At 39.4% G+C, this 21404-nt stretch overlaps 1 protein-coding gene across 2 annotated transcripts in view; it reads left to right on the top strand.

Moving 5' to 3' along the window:
- Positions 1-2707: 2707 nt before the first annotated feature.
- WDR49 (WD repeat domain 49) overlaps positions 2708-21404 on the top strand; it is a 139353-nt gene continuing 120656 nt past the window's right edge. For both annotated transcript variants that reach the window (XM_047100106.1, XM_047100105.1), the window contains exon 1: positions 2708-3451. In XM_047100106.1, the coding sequence (XP_046956062.1) occupies positions 3290-3451 (162 nt within the window). In that variant the 5' untranslated portion in view covers positions 2708-3289. The remainder of the gene's footprint in view (positions 3452-21404) is intronic.

Below are 21404 nucleotides of genomic sequence, written 5' to 3'. Positions count from 1 at the left end.
GGGAGAATTTTAGGCAAAGATGAAGAATGTCGGTAAGGATAGGCTTCAGTGTGAGGGGAGGGCAAACTAAGGAAGGGGGATTGGAGGAAAGGCGAGGCCCACATGTACACTGGTGGGTATAAATTACGGGCTGGACCGGGGAGTCATGTAAGCACACTTAGGAGAGCGTGTTCAGTGGGGAGAATGATTCAGTCCCAAGGTTCCAAAGGAAGCACAGGCCAGTGGACGCTTCCGCTGGCTCTACCCTTTCACGTGTGAGCGCTCCACGGCGCTGGCGAGTGTTGGCGGGTCCCTACAGGGAAGGGGAGCAGGTGTCCCCTAGCTCACCAGCCTTCTCTCCTGACTCAAACTGTCTTCATCACTGCGCGTTCGCCCACAGAGCCCGGTATTGGAGGCGGCCTGGGGCAGGTTTTCACACAATCATAATTGATTCCCGGCAAGCAAGAAGGTAAATTTCAGCGGAGTCAAGAGGCCAGTTATGGATTTTACAGTGCTGTGGAAGTTTAACCTGAAAATTAACCACACAGTTACAAAGAAGGTTAAAGCCATTTAAGACTTTACGATCAAGAATTATTTCCCACGCCGTAATTTTACCTAACCAAACTGTGTCGATTGATTAACTTCTGCGGTAATTTATTAGCTGCTCGTTATACTTTCCTGTTTTGACTAATGAAAACGTTTAGAGCTGCATCTTGATGGCAGCTAAGTAGGCCAGGCAGTTTGTCTAAGAATAATTAGAGAATTTTGCATTGTTAGCCAGTGGGGTACCTACCTCTCCCGGTGCAGCTTCAGAGAATGGTTTTTCTGTTTCCTCAGCCTTCCCTCATTAGGGTCTCTTCCTGGATAAAGCCCAACTCTCCAGAACATCACTATAAAATCTTTTACAAACATTTATGAGACTGATCCAGCTGATCCAAACTATTATTAGTTTTCTAATTAGGATGGTAAAAAGAACTATTTTGTTCCTATTGAGACAGCTTAGGGGAATTTATAATATTAGGGCTTAAAGACATTTTCCTAGCTTAGGTGAAGGTCTAAATCAGGAAAGGCCAACCTGGGGTAAACACGCCCCCCCCTTTGTCCTTCTGTGCCCATGATACACATCTGTAATCTATAACGCCACTCCTTTCCTCTGAGCCTAGATATGACTTCAGAATCTTTCTGAACACAGCACAAGAAACAGCAAGAGGTTGGGATCGGCATGAAAGATGAACTAGCCAGGTAATTGCTCCTACAAGCCTATGAAACTCCCTCAGGTGCAGGGACCAGATCCAATTCAGGACACGACATACAGTAGGTTCTTAATAAATGGTCTTTGGAATGAACAGTGGACAGAGAGCTAGATGAATTAAATGGATGCATGAATGATATTTTTCCCCTCTAAAACTGGTGTAGGAATGCCTTTAGGATGCTTCCTTCTCTGTGTTCTTCGGAATGTACTGTGTATCACCATAGCCTTGTGAACACCAGCTCATAGAAAGGATAGAGCTGGAAGAGACCTGAGAAAATACCGAGTGACAACTTTTCAGTTTTGCAAAGGTGAACGAAAGGTGCAGAGAGGACATCCATCTACGGCGCAGTCTCTGAAGCCTGGGAGCCATCCCCCGTATTTTATACCTTATTATCTCTTGTGGCTTTTGGCATTTTCTTTTTCTCTTCACCTGTAAAGTAGGGAGAGTGATTTTGTCTATCTTGTCTGCTTTGCGGGGTTGTTGTAAAGCCAAACAAGCAAAAGAATGCAAATGCTTGGTGTAGTGCCTAGCATATGGTAAATACTCAAAATACTCAAAAATACTTCTTTTTTTCCCCTTTCTTTAATGGTAGCTGAACCAGTGATGATACTGTAAGTGGTTTTATTACAAAGCTTATCATGTGATGCTGTGGTTTTCCCCCCTTCTGTTCAATGAATTGATGAACATCCCCATTTTAGATACATAAAACTAAGACAAAGAGAAGATAGGAATGGATTCTTATTAATTAAGAATAAAAGGTTTCCTATATGGAAAACATAAAATTCCAGAATGTCATTCTCTTTGCTTTGGCTAATCTTATTATTTCATAATATATAACATGCTTCATAGAAATATATATTTATAAAACTTGCTTCTAAATAATAGAGCAATGAAGTTTAATTAAAAAGGAGGGAGATGAGCAGTGCCTGGGTGGCTCAGTCGGTTAAGCTTCTGACTTCAGCTCAGGTCATGATCTCAAAGTCTGCGGGCTTGAGCCCCATGCTGGGCTCTGTACTGACAGCTCAGAGCCTGGAGCCTGCTTTGGATTCCTTGGTTCCCTCTCTCTCTGCCCCTCCCTCACTCATGCTCTGTCTCTCTTTCTCAAAAATGAATAAACATTAAAAAAATAAAATAAGGGCCGCCTGGGTGGCTCAGTCGGTTAAGCAGCCGACTTCGGCTCAGGTCACGATCTCGCGGTCCGGGAGTTCGAGCCCCGCGTCGGACTCTGTGCTGGCAGCTCGGAGCCTGGAGCCTGTTTCGGGATTCTGCGTCTCCCTCTCTCTGACCCTCCCCTGTTCATACTCTGTCTCTCCCTGTCTCAAAAATAAATAAAACGTTAAAAAAATTAAAAAAAAAATAAAATAGAAAAGGAGGTAGCTGAATTGTCCTTTAAAAAAAAAAAAAACATTTACATCACACATTGAAACCTTGAGGTCAATAATTAGTTGTGTGGGCGGGGGGTGGGGAGCGGGGAGGGTTAGGTAAAGTTGTAGTTGGCTTCACTTTGGTTGCCAGGAAACACACAAAGGCAAGCAGGAGCAGATGAAACAAAGAATTGCACATTGCTGGTAAAGTGGCCTTCGGAGGCAAGCCCTCCGTTGGGACAGAAGTCTTGCAGCTGCAAGTCACACAAGAAAATGGAGTTTAAACCCCTGACATGCTAACGGAAGCAAGGTTAGCCAAAGAAGTTTTGAGAAGTTGCTTTTTTTAATGCGTTTCAAAGGAGATTTACAAGCTGCATTCTGTATTGGTTGGTATAAACATGGGGGGAAGCTTTATCCATTTTTAATCAAGCCAGATTAAACAGAATATAAGGAGGGGTGTTTTTAAAGGATTCGATTGTAGATTTTGAAAGTAAACTGTGGAATTAAAGACATGTGGGGGTTGAGGGCTTTTACTCCCTACCTTGAACATTTTGTCTCCTAATTGTCTGCCTTGAAATGTGCTTTCATTTTGGAATTCTGTTGCTAAATTGGGTTTGTTTTCAAAGGCACCTGTTGAATAAAACAACAAAGTATAGAAATAGTTGAAGGCAGCTGAAAAGAGGTGAAGCCATTATGAGTTACCAGAATGCACTTGAGTTGAACAAGGGGCCACAGCTGGGGTCAAAGAGCCCCAGGGGAACAGGAAGTGTGGCCACAGATGAAGACCACCACCCTGCCCTGCTTGAAAACCAGCTCTGTGTGGGCGACTTTCTCAAAATACAGAGTGCTTTTGAGGTAAGCCTTAATCTTAATTACTGGAGGGTTTAAATTGTTCATGAAGACTAGGATGAAACAGATTTTTCCCTTAAAATTGTTTATGTATTTAATGGTTAAGACCTTCGATGGTTAAGTGTCTGACTTGGGCTCAGATCTAGTGGTTCATGAGCTGGAGCCCCTCGTCTGGCTCTGTGCTGACAGCCTGGAGCCTGCTTTGGATTCTGTGTCTTCCTTTCTCTCTGCCCCTCCCCTGCTCACACTGTCTCTCTCTCCCAAAAGTAAATAAACATTAAAAACAAACAAACAGGGAATTGAAAAGAACTGATCAGGCTTGGATTTCACGCCAGAGTAACGTTAGTCCTCAGTTCTGTGGGCCAAAAAATATGATTTAGTTCAAAATTGCCGCTGTTGAATATCCTTGCCATCAATGAAGGATTAATTCTTGGACAAAATTTTTCTTAGAGATCACCATTGTTTTGGAAACCCAAAGGTTATGGTGTGAGTGGGGACCAAGGTGACTCCCAGCACAACTGTCCTTAGGAAGTCTGGAAATGCAAATAAGCAGTTTGTAAACATTCTCCCCTGCTTCACTCCAAGTGACTCCATTTTGGGGGGGGGGGCACTTAATTGTCCCAGGATCCGTGTGAGCGACAGTCTCCCACTTTTTTGGTAATTATCGGAACAATACCAATCGAAACAAAATGTAAAGTTTTCATTTTAATTCTACATATGAAATAGACCTTAGGAATTTTAACTCTAAATAAATAAGTTCCTTCTCTCTATCTTAGCTAATTAATTTGGAATTCTGCAGCTGTGCATTGTAACCCGCATACATCAAAATGATTTTTAGTTTCTCATGTGAGTACAAAGAAGTGCTCTTTCGTGCTGTGGAATTTAGGTAGACATGAGCCCTCCTCCTTTCTACTTCATTATGTTTGCTAAAATATGTTCTCAGGACTTCAGAAGATCCTCTGAGGGTGCTTGGGAGTATCCACATTAATTTGAGACAGACATGCAATATCTTGGAATACCACCTTGAAATTAATAAAGCATGATGAAATGTAACAATTATATCAGCCTGTAATTGGCATAAATTTTAATCTTCAGCTTTCTCCCCCCAAAAGAGTTGCTAACTACTGGAAAAGTCTGCTGTACCCTGTTTTGCATAACCAGTTAGATTCTACCTATAATGATAAATTAATGTCCCAATTATATCAATCATTTCTTTATAATATAATCCATCACATTTAGTAGGAAAGACATGCTCTGCCCTACACTTTCCTCATTTTAATTGTCATATATTTGCTATTCGTCCAACCCCATTTGCCTGAAAAGTTTCAGTGTTGCTCATGTCCAATGCCCCAAATGGATCTGGCATATTTTGATAGACATAGCAAACATTTTGACAGCTTGAGAACATTCAGAAAAACGTAACTCCAGATCATGACAGCTTTGACTCCGCCATGAACAGAAATATGGTGGTTTGTTCTGCTAGGACACAAAGAATCTGAATTCTAGGGTCTGTTAGGAGAGTCGACATCCTAAAGTTGATGTGTTCAAGCGTGAAACTGCTGCGGAAGGGTGGGAGTGGGTGTTCTCTTCAACCACTGATCAGCCTGGAGTGAAGCCAATGAAACAGGATAATCAGTCTCAAGATTTTTTTTTTTTTTTAACTTTAAATGTTTCAAAGATTGGATCACTTATCTTGAAATTACCAGTTGGAAAAGCAGGTATTACTGAGAGAGAAGAGATTGCAAGTGGAGCTTGCATGAACATAGAAAATCTAATGACAGTTTAAAAAAAAAAAGAAATTGAGCTTTGCATATACACTTTTCAGAGAAAATGAAGTCTGTCCATTTTTCACAGACTCAACAGACACAGAATGGAATAATCCAATGGCAAATGTGCAACAGGACTAAAAGGCCCTTGAGACAATCTGATTTCTAAACACAGCATGGATACTGAGAGAAAGATGATACACTTGATAATTTCACTGGAGTTCGGTCCATCTGTCATGAACGTTAGGCCCACAGGCCACACGTGTAGATTGCTGTAAAAGGACAAATTGCCCTAAGTGTCCTGCAACATGGAACTCTAAAGGTGGTGATTTGTAGTCCAACCATTAAAGACATGCTCTTGGAAATGCAAAGATTCTGTCACTAGATCTCTTTATCTCCTCTTTTTTTTGTACACAGATTGCTTATTTGGGGCTGAAGATTTGTCAGATATTAGATAAAGTCCATATCCTTAATTGAAAAATGGGGAGTTGGGTCTTTGAATTGCATATTGAATGTTTCACATGTATTTCCAAATGAAATACACACACCGTATACATCTTAGTAGTAACATTTAGGAATGAAGCAAGTAACGCTTACGTGTATTGTAAGGTGGTATAAATGACTCAGAGTCACTAACTGTAAGCTCTTTTATCAGATTTCTTGGATTTAAATCCCAGTTTTGGGGCGCCTGGGTGGCGCAGTCGGTTAAGCGTCCGACTTCAGCCAGGTCACGATCTCGCGGTCCGTGAGTTCGAGCCCCGCGTCGGGCTCTGGGCTGATGGCTCAGAGCCTGGAGCCTGTTTCCGATTCTGTGTCTCCCTCTCTCTCTGCCCCTCCCCCGTTCATGCTCTGTCTCTCTCTGTCCCAAAGATAAATAAACGTTAAAAAAAAAAAAAAAATTTAAATCCCAGTTTTGCCTCTTGGACAGTATGTCTTTGTGCAAATTACTTAACCCTTTGGGCCTTGGTTTCCTTTATTTCTAACGTGGGGGACAACAGATTTGTGGTGAAGATTAGATAAGCTGTTATCTGAAAAATACTTGGAAGAGTGCTTGACACAGAGTAAGTGCTCAATTAACATGGGTATTATGACATTGAATCACATGGCCTCTAACATTCTCCTGATTCTAACTCCTACATTTCCTAAAGATATTTGAACTTTGAATAACACAACTATGCTTTTACATTCCTTTTAGTTGCTGTAGGAAGTGGAAGCAGTGAGTTGCAAAGACAAATTCACATAGAAGTGGACAAAGGCATCATTCTTCACCTCTTATTTCACATTTTATTAGCATTTAAAAGATTTTAACTGATGTCTTGATCCTCATCTTTATTTTTTTTTAATTTTATTGTATTTTATTTTAAATCGATCCCCATCTTTAGAACAAAGAAATTACCTGGATAGAAGTACTAGAAATTTCATTTTCTTTCAAGTGATGGTGTCCAAAAAGTCATATATCAACCTGAATGGAATGAAACTTGTATTCTTCAAAGAATTGTAAAATGGTTGTTACTCAAACTTCCCTGTAGCACTTGCAATGCTTAGAGAAATGACATGGTCTCTGGATATTCATATTATTTTGATGTCCACCATATTTTACATTTTCTTAGATACTTCAAAAGCTATAGCTATTATGTAGAAAAAGATGGCTGTGGTTTGATGATTTTAGAGGAATGCAGATAAGTGAAAATTATGGTCCAAGGGAAATGGAATTTTGGAAAAGCCCCATTGAGACCTGTTATATATTGAGTTTCTTCAGAGTCTGGCTATGTAAATTTCTGAGTATTTCTTCCCTTGAATTCTACATTGTTGACCTCTACATGCCAGGACTTTCTGTTCTTCGGTCCTGGATGCCCTGCTGCCTGTTTGGCCTGGGACTATGGTTTGCCCACCCCTGCTGGACTCACTGGGTTGGGTCCCCACCTACCTCTGACAGCAGCTGTGTCTGTATATCATCTCCTGGAACTTCTGTTCTGGCCAAGGTTGTGGGCCCAGAATGAGGGACTGGCCCTATCCTGTCTATTCCATGCCGCTATTTGCCCCAGCCCTGCTAAATTTTTCGCTTAAATAGCTAGAAATGAAGTCTAAACTACATGCAAAAGATAAGCTATTTATGCTCAAAGCATAAAACATTGAGAAAAGCATAGCAAAAATCCTAGTAGAATTTTTAACATCCCCAGAGATGTTCAGGGAGGTTCTCAGAACAAACCTATCTCGGGGGTAAATGGAATGTGCACAGTACACTTGTGCTAACTTAGTCTCGAAACATCAGAGAAGTTCAGAAGGCAATTCCACAGTTCCTGAAAATTGTGCTTGAGATGTAATAAAACGATTAAATCCACAGAATTTATGTTATCCTTATTCTTGGTCGTCTTTATAAAATTCGCAAGAGTCTGCCTATAGACAGATTCTACAGCTGAGCCTATGAATGATGCTTCCTTGTTCCGACAGGACAAAGCTGAAGGCTCTGAGATCCTGCCAGGCAGTGTAGACTCTAAGGGAATATGGAAAGACGGATTAGGTCTTTCCTACCTTTGCTTTATTTGTCCTTTTTTTTTTTTATTATTTTTTTCTTTGTCTTTTTTTTTTAACATTGATTCATTTTTGAGAGACAAAGGGAGACAGAGCACAAGCAGGGGTGGGGCAGAGAGAGAGGGAGACACAGAATCTGAAGCAGGCTCCAGGCTCTGAGCCGTCAGCACGGAGCCCAATGTGGGGCTCGAACCATGAGATCATGACCTGAGCTGAAGGCAAACACTTAACTGACTGAGCCACCCAGGCACCCCTATTTGTCCTTCTTTCTAATCTGTCAAGATTTCTCCCTGTTCCATAAGGTCCCAGTCTTCTCTCAGCCTTTTCATTGCTCATTGTATCTTCACTATTAAGGTCCCCAAGTGGACAGGCCTTTTTGGACATATCTCATGTTCCAGAAGAATTCTTGTCTCTTGCTTCTTTCTTTTCCACTCCAGGCATTACTATCCTAAACACAAATAAAATCCCCCATCTTTGTTTCATTCCCTTTCCTTACAACTATTAGATTTTGCTTATCTCTGACAAAATAGGAGACAGTTCAGGAAGATCATTAAAAAAAAATTTAGGTAAAACTGATAGTTAAAAACTCTATATTATGTTATCCAGTAAAGTTCCACATTAGACAATTTATATTTTCATAGCGTGTGCACACTGTAAAATATATAATAGCTCATACACATTAGAGGTTTATTTCTTGCTCATATAAATTAGAAAGTAGATATTTCTAATTGGTGGGCAGCTCCAGGTAAGGATTCAGGTGCCCGGGCTCCTTCCATCTCTCACCATTTGTGATTGCCACGCATCAAGCCAGTAGCAGGAGTGAGAGCAAGAAGGGTCACATGTGGAAGGTTTTCATGGATCCCGGACACATCCCAACTGCAAGGGCAGCTGGAACACAGGTTATGTACACAGGTTGTGCCCAGAAAACAGTCTCATCCACCAATCCTTAGAGTTGGATGGTAGAAAAAGTTCTGTCTCTCCTAATAAACCAACATGCTTCCTTTCATAGATTAAGGAGAGTCATGTGCCTAACAATGTTTTGTGTTTTGCCTTAATTGCCAGGTTTGAATTTAGTGTTCAATTAATACCACTCTTCTTTTTTTTTTTTTTTAATTTTTTTTTCAACGTTTATTTATTTTTGGGACAGAGAGAGACAGAGCATGAATGGGGGAGGGGGCAGAGAGAGAGAGGGAGACACAGAATCGGAAACAGGCTCCAGGCTCCGAGCCATCAGCCCAGAGCCTGACGCGGGGCTCGAACTCACGGACCGCGAGATCGTGACCTGGCTGAAGTCGGACGCTTAACCGGCTGCGCCACCCAGGCGCCCCAATACCACTCTTCTTAATGTAGATTTTTCTGGAACAGTTATCTGCTATTTTCATTATATGACCCCTGTTCTTTTATCTTTGCTTTAATGGTCGAACCACCTATGTACCTTCATTGTAACTGAACTAAAACTCTTTCTGGAAATCAGTGGAGGTGAAAATGATGAATAAAAATTTAATATCTTTCAAGTATGATAAGATTTTATAAAGCACTTCTATAGGCATCATGTTATTTGATCCTCTCACCAGCCTGGAATGTAGGCAGGGTAGACATTTTTATTTCCCATTTACACAAAAGAAGAATGAAGCGCAAAAATATTTAACTGAATTACCTCGTGGGGCAGAGCCAGGACCCAGGGACAGATTGTCAACTTTCCAGCCCATTGTATGGCACGGCTCCCACTGGCCACAAGGCAACCTTGTGGGATGTTGTTGTAAGGAACAGGAATCCGATAGGATAAGGACTTGGTTAACAAACCAACCACGTTAAGTTAATAACACATAGGCGCTCAGCCCTCATAACTTGGGATTAACGTACAATCAACAAATAATCAATAATCAAATCAATGCAGAGAAAAGGTGGAAGAAAAAAAGGAAAAATAAGAATAAATTAGTACTTTATTATTATTTTTTTCCTTTCTAAAGACATCTTATGGGGCGCCTAGGTGGCTCAGTCAGCTAAGCATCTGACTCGATCTCGGGTCATGATCCCATGGTTCATAGGTTTGAGCCCCACATTGGGCTCTGTGCTGACAGCTCAGAGCCTGGAGCCTGTTTTGGATTCTGTGTGTGTGTGTGTCTCTCTCTCTGCCCCTCACCTGCTCACACTCTGTCTCTCTCTCTATCTCTCTCAAAAATAAATAAACATAAAGTTAAAAAAAATAAATAAAGGCATCTCAATGGAGGCTTATGAGAAGGTAAACAGGTAAAGCTTAATCTAGAACTCTGTTATATAGTACGTTGTACATTCAGCAGCCTCAGTCAATTCATGACCTGCTAAACAAAGGCAGTAGGTCAGAGCATTTCTTACCTCAACTCTCTTAGTGGAATCAAAAAACCCATTTTTGGTGGCAGCAGGAAATCAGTGAAGCTCAGGGGGGGTCTCCCCTACCGCTCCCCCAACATTAAGGTAATAACACAAAGCAAATCCAACACCACTGCAGCTGGTACAATTGGAAATGACTGACATTCTTTGGAGGTTTTGTTTGACTTGCTAGAATTCGTGGTTGAGGCTAGCAAACAATGTCATCACCAAAACAAAAGCAAGTAAAGTTGTTTGTCAACACACATGAAAAATCGGCCTTCTTAAACGCTGCTGACTTTGTGCCGAATTTTGTGATGAGTTCTAACAGCTTCATGCCCTCTCCCATTTCTCTGTGTGCTTTTGGAGCAGGTGCTTATAAAAATTGATCCAGGTCAGAGAGGGTGGTGAAGAATGCTTTAGCTGAACAAATATTTTAACCTTAAGCTTTGGCCAGGATTGGAGCAGAGAAGGCAACCAAGAAACTTGTTATAAAGGTGAGAGAAAAACAGTACGGTGCCTGTTGCTATTCATTTGTAGTGCATCAACTTAGCCAGACCTGTAGACCAAGGGCACGGCCTACTTTTTCAATTTTCTTGAGAATTAAAAAAGAAAAATAAAGCAGGCAACCGAAGAACTATAATGTGTGCCATTACTGCACATTTGTCATTCATTACCAAGTATATTACACTCAGTGATAACACAACCTACCACCCCAGGAAGTCTCTGGATTGTCCCTTGGTGATTTCCAACTTTTTCCCAAGGCTCTGCTTCACACTTCCACAAGCACCTCAGGGTCTTTTCCTCCCTCATCGTGTCTTACCACCATTTCATGGATATATGACCCCCATTAAATCTGGACTCTCTGGGCACTGACATTCTCTGCTGAGGACTACCAGGGGCACTGTTTTCCTCTACTCCTTCCCCTTCCACGTGTGCACATGTTCTTCTCTAATTCTCTCAACACTTCTGAGGCCAGGTTGCCCACATTGCTCCAGACCTGCGTTGTCCAATATGGCGGCCATGAGCCCCAGGTGGTTATTTAAATTAAAGTGAAAATTAAAAAAAGAAGAATTTAATAAAATGAAAGGTTCAGTTCTTCACAAGCACCAGCCATATTTAAAGTACTCAGTAGCCACAAGTGGTTAATAGCTATCATATTGGATAATTAAGTTTATACAATGTTTTTATCATTGCAGACAGTCCTATTGGGCAATGCTGTTTTGGACCCTTCTCATGGTATCCTACTAATTTGTTCCATTTCCTCGTTTCTGGTTACATTTATATGGCAAAGAGGTTACTCTTTCTGTAAACCTACCCGGAGGTTGAAAAAAATATTTTTCTTCAGAAAATAGAGCCTGGAGGCCAGAAAATATTTTCCTTCACTGTAGTCTCAGACCTATTTTTCTACATTCCTTCCCTGGGATGGTAAAGAATACGTAACATCTATTCCTTTCAGGGGAATCCTTATCTCCTCATCCGATCCCTTTCCACCTCCCCACAGGTAGTTAGTCTAGATTTATGGTTCCAACATATCAGTCACAAAATTATCCAGCACTGTAACATTACCCAAATTATTTAAGTCATGCTGGTCATATTTTAGTTATTTGAATGATTTAACAGTATTGCTATTTTAGGGCCTGTCAAATGCTGGTGTCAGCTTGGAATATTCCTGCCCCCTCCCTCACAATTTCCCAGCAAACTCATACTCATACTTCATATTTACATACTTCTCTCTCGAGAAAGTCTTCTCTCACCATCAAGCCTGGGTTATCACCTTCCGAGGTTTCTGTTCACCTCTTTTTGTAGGTTTCTGTATGTTCTTTTTGTTGTTTTAATTGCATATGCCCTGACTAAGTACAATGCTGTTATTTAAAACCAAGTAGAAGGATCAGGCAGGCAGAGAGAAGTCAGTGCAACATCAATAGATCCCAGAGGGTGGACACTATGGATGCAGATGAGATATCTGGAGAAGAGAGCAGAGTGTCTAAGACACATCTTAGGGAAATTTTTCGAGGAGGTAGAGAAACTGGAGTGGATACAATAAACAAAGAAGCAAGGTTATTTCCTGGAAGTTGAAAGGAGAGAAGCAAACAGAAAAAGAGAGTATAGCCAGTGAAATACAATTTCATTCATTTTTATGATTCCTATTTAACAGTCCCTTTATTATTAAAACAAAGGTAGGAGGAAAACATTATTCTCATTGTAAAAAGTTGAGTCACACATGAAATTGCCCTCTTACCACGGCCCACCCTCAGCCACTGCTCTGCCCCAAGTTAACTACTCTTGCGTTGCATCTTTCCAATGTATTTTTTATTCATTTCTGCCCATAAATGCACATCCCCATATCACATATAGTTCTATTCTTCATAACTATGCCTACATATTTTATGCATTCAAGGACAAAATGCCACACAAATAGCTCCTAATCATGTGAAAAGATATTCAGATTCATTAGGAATTTGATTTGAAATGCAAATAAAAAAAGAAGACATCTTTTTTCACTCATCAGCTTGGCAAAAATTCCCAATATATATTGTTGGCAAAGAATCAGGGAAATGGGTACTATTATTAAGACTGAATTGTCAAAGATTTTTTGGTAGGCCGTTTTCCAGAACATATCAAATGTAAAATGTATCCAATGTGTACTTTTTGAATGAGCAATTCCAATTCTATCAGCTATCCTAAATGAATTATGACATGCATAAAAAAAATCTATGTACAAGAATATTCATTGTAATTCATTTTAATATTGTCAGTAAGATGGACTATTTAAAATGGCCCAAATATTTGTCAATAAATGAGTAGATAAGGAAATTACAGTATACTCCTACTACTCAGCTATTAAAAAGAATAAGGCAAGCATATGACATTGTCAGGATTTACTGTTCAATGGAAAAAGGAAAATTGCAGAACCGTGCAAATCATATTCTAAAATGAAAAATGTGTGTGTTTCAATATGTATTGAGGTCTCAATCACGGAAAAATAGAATCTTACTTGTAGCAGGACAAGCATAGCAGATGACTTGTGGGCACCTTATCTATATCGTAATTCAGAGCAAAGATAAATGTCATTAAAATGTCAGCATATCTAATAACCTAAAAATTCCATGGTACTCTCCTAAATGTGTGTCTAACAACGCTGAATTTAAGCAATGCTGAATTTAAAAGTGACACCTTTTATAAATACTTCGAGCTTCTACTAAGTAATGTTTCTCCACCAGCTTCCTTTCCCTGAGTTTTAGCATTAAGAGACAGACTGTGGAGACCTATTTTATTGCCTTCATTTTACATGAGAGGAAACAAAAATCTAAAACAAAGGGATTTGTTTTTGTCCAGCTCCATTTGACTTGTGGGCAAAGCCAGAACATTGCTCAGTGTCTTCTGATATCCATTTCCGTCCCTTTTCTCATGGTGGACAACCCTAAACTTCGTTTAGAATTGTTTCGAATTTTCCAACATTATTTTACACAGTATTTTCCTATAACTTGACCATTGTTTATTACTATGATCTCCTTCTGAAATTTGCTGTTACTGGTAAAACAGATGAGCATCTCTTCTGCAATATGGAAGAGAACGGTAAAAATATTTTCATCCATTGTCTCGTTCTTGCAACAGGTATTTATTGAATGTCTGCCCTGTGGGATTTGAAAAGCACTTAGACCCTGACCTTCCTTCACAGAAGGGTATATGCCAACAAGTAAACTTGCAGTTGCTCTGTAATCATTCCGTGCTCTGGAAAGAACAGAACTGGGAGAGCATATGGCTCACATAGGGGAAGGGCCTCCTGGAAGGCTTCTTGGAGGAAGTAAAGTCAAAGCCACAATCTGAGAGAAGGGCATCACGCAGGCAGGTAAATGCAGGTTGGGAGGTTAGTTTTCTGGAAAGAGGATATGAAGTGCAGAGTTTGGTTGGGCAGAAGTAGCTGGTACTTTCAGGCATCCATTTACCTGTGTCTTTGTTAGTCACAAAATTTTAATTCTGTCCAGACTCGTGAGCCCTCGAATCATTGATATCATCCTGTAAATGAAAATTAAAACTAAAATTCACTGAAGCAAGCCAAAAAAAAAAAAAGGCAATATGAACCTTGGCTGGCAGACTAGTGTCTCCTGTTGTGCTGTTCAGTCTCTCATGAAAGTTGGTAGGTGAACATAGCAGACGATGATTTAAACTGATGCATCTGTTTTGAAATAGCATATCTAATCTTCTGCTCCAGAAGATGTTCACAAGGGTTGACAGCAAACGCTAATACATATTCATAACCAATAGGCTTCGTAACCAAGGGAAATTGAGGCAAGTGCAACAGAATGCAGCATGAGACAGCAGCATGTTAATTTTAAATTTAATTATAGAGATGGAGGAAAGAATGCATTTTGATAGTGCACACTCATTCAGCTGTCATGGAACATTACCCCCAAATCATGCCAAATATTTGACAAGAAGAAATAGTATTTTGGGTGAAATGCTTGATAAAACTAACAGGTTCTGGAGAAAATGAGACTCTGAAACCGTATTAGAAACTATTTTTCATGTAGAGAAAAAAAAAGCATTGCAGAATTTTAATGATAGGAAGTAAAAAAAAATAAAAAGGTTTCAAACTAAGGTAAGGTTTCTGGTCTATAGAATATTTTCAACATGCATAAATGCTAAATTCAGTTTGAAGAGCATGCCTCTTGTTGTCTTGTTCAAAGCTGATACCAAATGCTTCAAATAGTCTTTGGCGTGGAGCAGTTGCTTGATAATTATCTGTTGAATATGAATATGAATGAATACATAAACCTACCCCATGCTACTTTGTCTGATGTACAAGTTCAATATATATTTATTAATGACTAGATCAGTGGATGGATGGATGGATGGGTGGGTGGAAATATCCGCCTAAGCCAACTCACATTTTGTTTTTGTTTTTAATTTTTTTTAACGTTTATTTATTTTTGAGACAGAGAGAGACAGAGCATGAACAGGGGAGGGGCAGAGAGAGGAGGGAGACACAGAATCTGAAGCAGGCTCCAGGCTCTGAGCTGTCAGCACAGAGCCCAACGCAGGGCTCGAACTCACGGACCGTGAGATCATGACCTGAGCCGAAGTCGGCCGCTTAACCGACTGAGCCACCCAGGCGCCCCATGCCAACTCACATTTTGGCATTAATTCGCAGGATTCATTACTCACCAGTGAATGGTGGCAGTGAACTTTGGGTCAGTGACATGTTAACCCACTGCTAGCTTTGACATGGGAGAAAATACCTAGATTTCTGAGGAAATTGGATTGTCAGTCTCTCCATAGTTTTTAACTGGCACTTGTATTCTTACCTTGGGCAAATCCTTATTTACAGAGCAGGAGAAAAAGAGGAAAAAATTTCTTTCCCTATTTCATTAAAAAATATTGCTACGGGAAAAAGTTAAGGAAAAAATAAATATAAATAGCATTTCTAAAAGTTGGCAGAATTTAAAAGAAGGAAGCGTCTGCTTTAAAAATGTATTGCTTTGTTTTGCCAGCAAGTATGTGAACGTTTAGGCTTATTAGAACTTTTTTTTCAGCAGCCAATTGGTGAGTCTTAAGAGGAATGAGCTCAGTGGGGGTTTTGGGTATAGACAATCTCATACTTTACTGATGGAAATGTAAATTTGTTCAACTTTTTGGAGGAGGATGTGGCAAGATATATCAAATGCTTTAAGAATATTTAAATTCTGACCCAGCAATTATGTTTCCAGGAAATTTCCCTCAGGAAATAATTGGACAAATAAGCAAAGACATATGTGTTGGGATGTTTATTGCAGGACTGTTTATATAAAACAACAAAGCAGGGGCGCCTGGGTGGCGCAGTCGGTTAAGCGTCCGACTTCAGCCAGGTCACGATCTCGCGCTCCGTGAGTTCGAGCCCCGCGTCAGGCTCTGGGCTGATGGCTCGGAGCCTGGAGCCTGTTTCCGATTCTGTGTCTCCCTCTCTCTCTGCCCCTCCCCCGTTCATGCTCTGTATCTCTCTGTCCCAAAAATAAATAAACGTTGAAAAAAAAAAATTTTAAAACAACAAAGCATTGGGAACAATTGAAATTTTTACTACTGTGGGGCCATAAATTGTATATCTTCTCCATAGAATATTGTGCAGCTGTTAAAAATGATGGTAAAGACCAACCTATATTGCACAAGGCAACCTTCATGATATGCTGTAACGTGGAAAAGCAGCACACAAAGATACATATATCATGACACCATTTCAGAAATAATACACAGGTATTTCTATTTCTGCCCAGAAGAAAATCTGAGACGTTGATGGCATTATGGAGGATTTTAATTTTGGGGTTATTTATATTTTCTATTTTCTATAGTAAACATGAACTATTTTGTGCAAAAAAATGATTTTACAAATGTATTGGCACACTTACACGCTACTAATTGAAAGCACATGATCGCTTCTTAGTTTAAAGAAAGGCTGTCAAGTTTCTTACAAAGGGTATATTTTTGGAGGTTTGCACTTAGGTTTTAGTGCTTAGTTTTGACATAAGTTATAGTGAAATCCAAATCTTACAAATCTCAAAGGCTGGAGGAAGTTTTACAGAGTTCGTGCTTCTTTTTTTTTTTTTTTTTTTTTTTTATAAGAATAGCTTATGAGAACTGAGCGTATCTGCAGAAAATGCTTTCTAGGCAAAAGGAAAGGATTTTTCGAATATTCTTTGAAAGGTTTTCAGGCAGACAGGAAGATTTTCTAAATGTCTAAAGTTGTGCCCACTGAGATAATCAAGCAGACATCCTGAGTATGTTAGCTTTTTTGCAAGAAAAGTTGGAAGCAATACTGGGTTGTTTTTTTTTTAATTGCTCAATAGTTACATAGACATAGCGAAATAAATTTACAAGCATTATCTTAGAAGAGCTGAATGAGAATATGTTTTCTAATAGAGCAGACATTTTTCACGTTTATTATAAGAGAAGTTTCAAAAATATGGGGGTATTAATTTTTTACCTCAAAAAGAACCAGACAGATGGGGTGCCTGGGTGGCTCAGTTGGTTAAACATCCAACTCTTGCTTTTGGCTCAGGTTATGATCTCGCAGTTGGTGAGATCGAGCCCCTTGTTGGGCTCTGTGCACTGACAGTGAGAGTCCTGCTTGGGATTCTCTTCTCTCCCTCTCTCAGCTTCTCTCTCCTCTCCCCCACCCCAGAAAAAAAATAGAAATGAAAGGGTATACTTTCAAAATCTGTTAGGAGTTTTTGTTTGGAAAGTCTATATTCAAGTTGGAACAAATGTCTACCGGAAGAAGGTTTTATTAAAGCCATACTTTTTACTAAAGCCAAATTAAATTTTCAACTGAAGGGACTGACAGTTAATTATTTTAGGCTGTATGTTTTATAATGAAATCAAATTTCCTAAATTCTTTATATTTCCCTAGCTATACTAAATATATGCTTGTGAATTTAGGTTGATGTGGATGTGTCTTCAACAATAATAACTTAAAGTTGTAATAAAATTATTTAATGTAAAGAAGGCCTATGTGCAGATTATCTTATTGGACCTTCATACAAACCCTGAGAGATGTTATGACTGACTTGTGGGCCCACAAATATTAGGTAGTGAATTCAAGCATAATATTCAGATGTTAACTAAATTAGTATTAATTTAGATATATACGTATACTTAAACACATATACATGTATTTTTTTCCCCAAAATGACTCAAAGGTATGTTATTTTGCCACTGAGTACTGAATCTAATACAGATTGAGAGTTTAGAGCAACCAAATCATGGTATATGGAAGCTCATTTTTAGATTGAAGGATTATTTTATCTTTCTTCCTGTGGAGTTACCTTCTGCCAAGAAGCCCAGGATAGGAACCTGTGGCTCACCTAAAGTTCATAAAGTAGCAGTTGAAATGGCTCATGACGAGGTACAGGCTACAGTGAGTCACAATGACAAGATGTTGGTCTTGTATGCATGAAATGGTCTTGGGCTCTGGAAACGGGTAGGTAAACTTTACTTTCACTGGGCTCACTTGGAGCAGTGTTGTATTTGAGGAAGACCAACTGACACGGTGTATACAGTTGCTATATCGTATTAAGCCCCAAACTAGCATCTGCTACCCTGATGGCAATGGTCACAGAAACTGAGAACTTCGCATAATCCTGTTAGTAGAGTCTCCTTCACATAATCTTCGGGCCCGCTGAGAAGTCTCTTAGAAGCTAATTAGCAACTAGCCCCTCCTGATAGATCGGATCAGTTTACTAAAATTAGTAATTATGTACACCTCCAAATCCTTACACACACACACACACACACACACACACACACACACACACATCAACAAATGAATTTAGCTAAATCCTTAGAGAAGACTCATTGCTGGTGTGAAGTCCTTCTGTTCTTTAAACTATTTAGCAGGGAATTAACATTTCTTGGGTATAAATGTGTTGTACTCACATTAAATTATCCCATGTGGTCCACATAAAATATCAGCTAAGCCTGGTAACAACCCTAACAGTTAGTTATTATTATCTCTATTTATTTACTTTTAAATGTTTATTTATTTGAGAGCACACGTATGTGCATGTGTATGAGTGGGGGGGACGGGCAGAGAGAGAGAGAGAGAGAGAGAGAGAGAGAGAGAATCTCAAGCAGGCTCCACTCTGTCAGCACAGAGCCAGACACAGGCCTCATTCCCACACACCCATAAGATCATGACCTGAGCTGAAATCAAGAGTCAGTCACTCAAACGACTGAGCCACCCAGGCACCCCTTATTGTCCCTATTTAGAGGTACAGTAACTGAAGCTAAGGCTTAGACCTCCAATTGCACACCTACACTCTCCCTACCACAGTGTGCGATGAGTATAATATAATGGAATGAGTGAATTAATTCTAGTACCAGAAGATAAGTGGGAGCCACTGATAAAATGAGAATTAACTGTGAGGTTGAAGTTAATGCATATGTGCCTTTAAGTTTATATAAAAGATCACATACTTTCTTGTACATTTAATTTATTAAAGCTGGCATATAATAGAATTAATAAACATAAACCACATACTGATCAAGGCATAATGCTTCTTGAAACAAGTTGGGAATTTTTAATAGCAAATTCGTTTTTTTCTTTTTTTTAATTTAAAAAATTTTAATGTTTATTTTTTTATTTTTGAGAGAGAGAGAGAGAGACAGAGCACAAGTGGGAGAGGGACAAAGAGAGAGGAGACACAGAATCCAAAGCAGGCTCCAGGCTCTGAACTGTCAGCACAGAGCCCAACGTGGGGCTTGAACCCATGAACTGTGAGATTATGACCTGAGCCAAAGTCAGACACTTAACAGACTGAGACACCCAGGTGCCCCAATAAAAGCAAATTCCTAAATTTTAACCAAAGGTATGGCAAAAACTGGTTTTATTTTCAAACTTAAATCACTAAACAATCAATAATAGAGCTTCAGGTATATTATATAGTTGCTATTTTCATAAATTGGGAATATTCCTCAAATCTCCCAGTGCAGAGTGACATTATCAGTGTGTAGAAAATTATAAAGGTTATTGTGTATGTTACTTTGGGGAAGAAAGTTTGTCGTCTTGTTTATGGTCTAGTTGTAATTCCATATTTTAGAATATAAAAAAGACTCATTTTGGTATTTATCAATCAAAACAGTTTCCTGTTCTTAGAAATAAAAAAAATCACTAACTCATAGGAAGAAAATACTCTGAGATTCAGCTTTAAAATGTTTTAAACATAACATAATATAATAACATAAATATGCAGCCGATTGATGTCATTATAGAACAGTTTAAAATAAAACTTTTGGGGCGCCTGGGTGACGCAGTCTGTTAAGTGTCCGACTTCAGCCAGGTGACGATCTCGCGGTCCGGGAGTTCGAGCCCCGCGTCGGGCTCTGGGCTGATGGCTCAGAGCCTGGAGCCTGTTTCCGATTCTGTGTCTCCCTCTCTCTCTCTGCCCCTCCCCCGTTCATGCTCTGTCTCTCTGTGTCCCAAAAATAAATAAACGTTGAAAAAAAAATTTTTTTTTAAATAAAACTTTTGATCAACATTGACTTAGCTTTCAGAAACAGTTTGCAGTCTTGGCTCAAATGGAGTGGTTTTAGGATCAGATTTCTTTCTCCACACTTAAAATCTGGGTCACTGAAAATTTTCCACCTCTCTAAATGTTTGGGGCTAAAAATAATTTAACAAACAAAAGAATGATGGACTTCTGAGTAGTTCAAAGGGATGTATACCAATTATTTCTCAGAAAGTTAATTTAATTAAGTTAAAAGCCTAGACCAAAGTCTATTAAACACTTGACTACTTAGTTTTTGCTCACATGATACCTCACTTGATTTTTTTTTTATTAAGATGTTATATTTTTAGAGTAGTTTTAGGCTAACAACAAAATTAAGGGGAGAGTACAGAGATTACCTATATACTCCCTACCCTGAAACATGCATAGCCTCCCCCATTATCAACATCCCCAACCAGAGTGGTACATTTGTAACAGTTGATGAACCTACATTGACCTATCATAATCATCCAAAGTCCACAGTTTACATTAGGATTCACTCTCGGTGTTGTATATTCTGTGGGGATTGGACAAATGCATAATGATGTATATCCACCATTATGGTATCATTCAGAGTAGTTTCACTGCCCTGAAAATCCTCTATCTTCTGCCCATTCTTCCCTCCCCCACTCCTCCAACCCCTGGCAACCGCTGCTTTTTTTACTGTCTCTACAGTTTTGTTTTTTCCAGAATTTGATGTATTTGGAATCATACAATATGTAACCTTTTTCAGAGTGGCTTTTCTCATTTAGTACTATGCATTTCCAGGTCTTTTCATGACGTGATAGCTCATCTCTTTTTAGCGCTGAATAATATTCTATTCTCCAGACATGCCTCAGTTTATTTATCCATTCACCCATTGAAGGACATCAACTGGGTTGCTTCCAAATATTGGCAATTATGAATAAAGCTACTATAAACATCTGTGCAGTTTTTTGTGTGGACATAATTTTCAGTTCATTTGGGTTAAGACCAAGGAGTGTGATTGCTGGATCATATAATAAGAATGTGTTCAGCTTGGTAAGAAACCACCAAATGTCTTCCAAAGTGTCTGTCTGATGTTACATTCCCATCAGAAATGTATGAGAGTTCCTGTTCTAGATCCTTGCCGGCATTTGCTGCTTCAGTGTTCCAGATTTTGGCCATTCGAATAGGGTGTGTAGTAATACCTTGCTGTTTTAATTTTCATTTCCCTGATGATATATGATGTTCTTTTCATATGCTTATTTGCCATCTGTATCTGTATATCTTCTTTTGTGAATAATTCAGTAAGGTCTTTGGCCCATTTTTAAGTTG

This window comes from Lynx rufus, unplaced genomic scaffold (assembly GCF_022079265.1).
Source record: "Lynx rufus isolate CCGP_SWC_20201006 ecotype Redwood Valley unplaced genomic scaffold, mLynRuf1.p SCAF_5, whole genome shotgun sequence".
NCBI lineage: Eukaryota > Metazoa > Chordata > Mammalia > Carnivora > Felidae > Lynx > Lynx rufus.
Note: the sequence above shows the minus strand (reverse complement) of the source record. Positions and strands in the feature narration are given on the sequence as shown.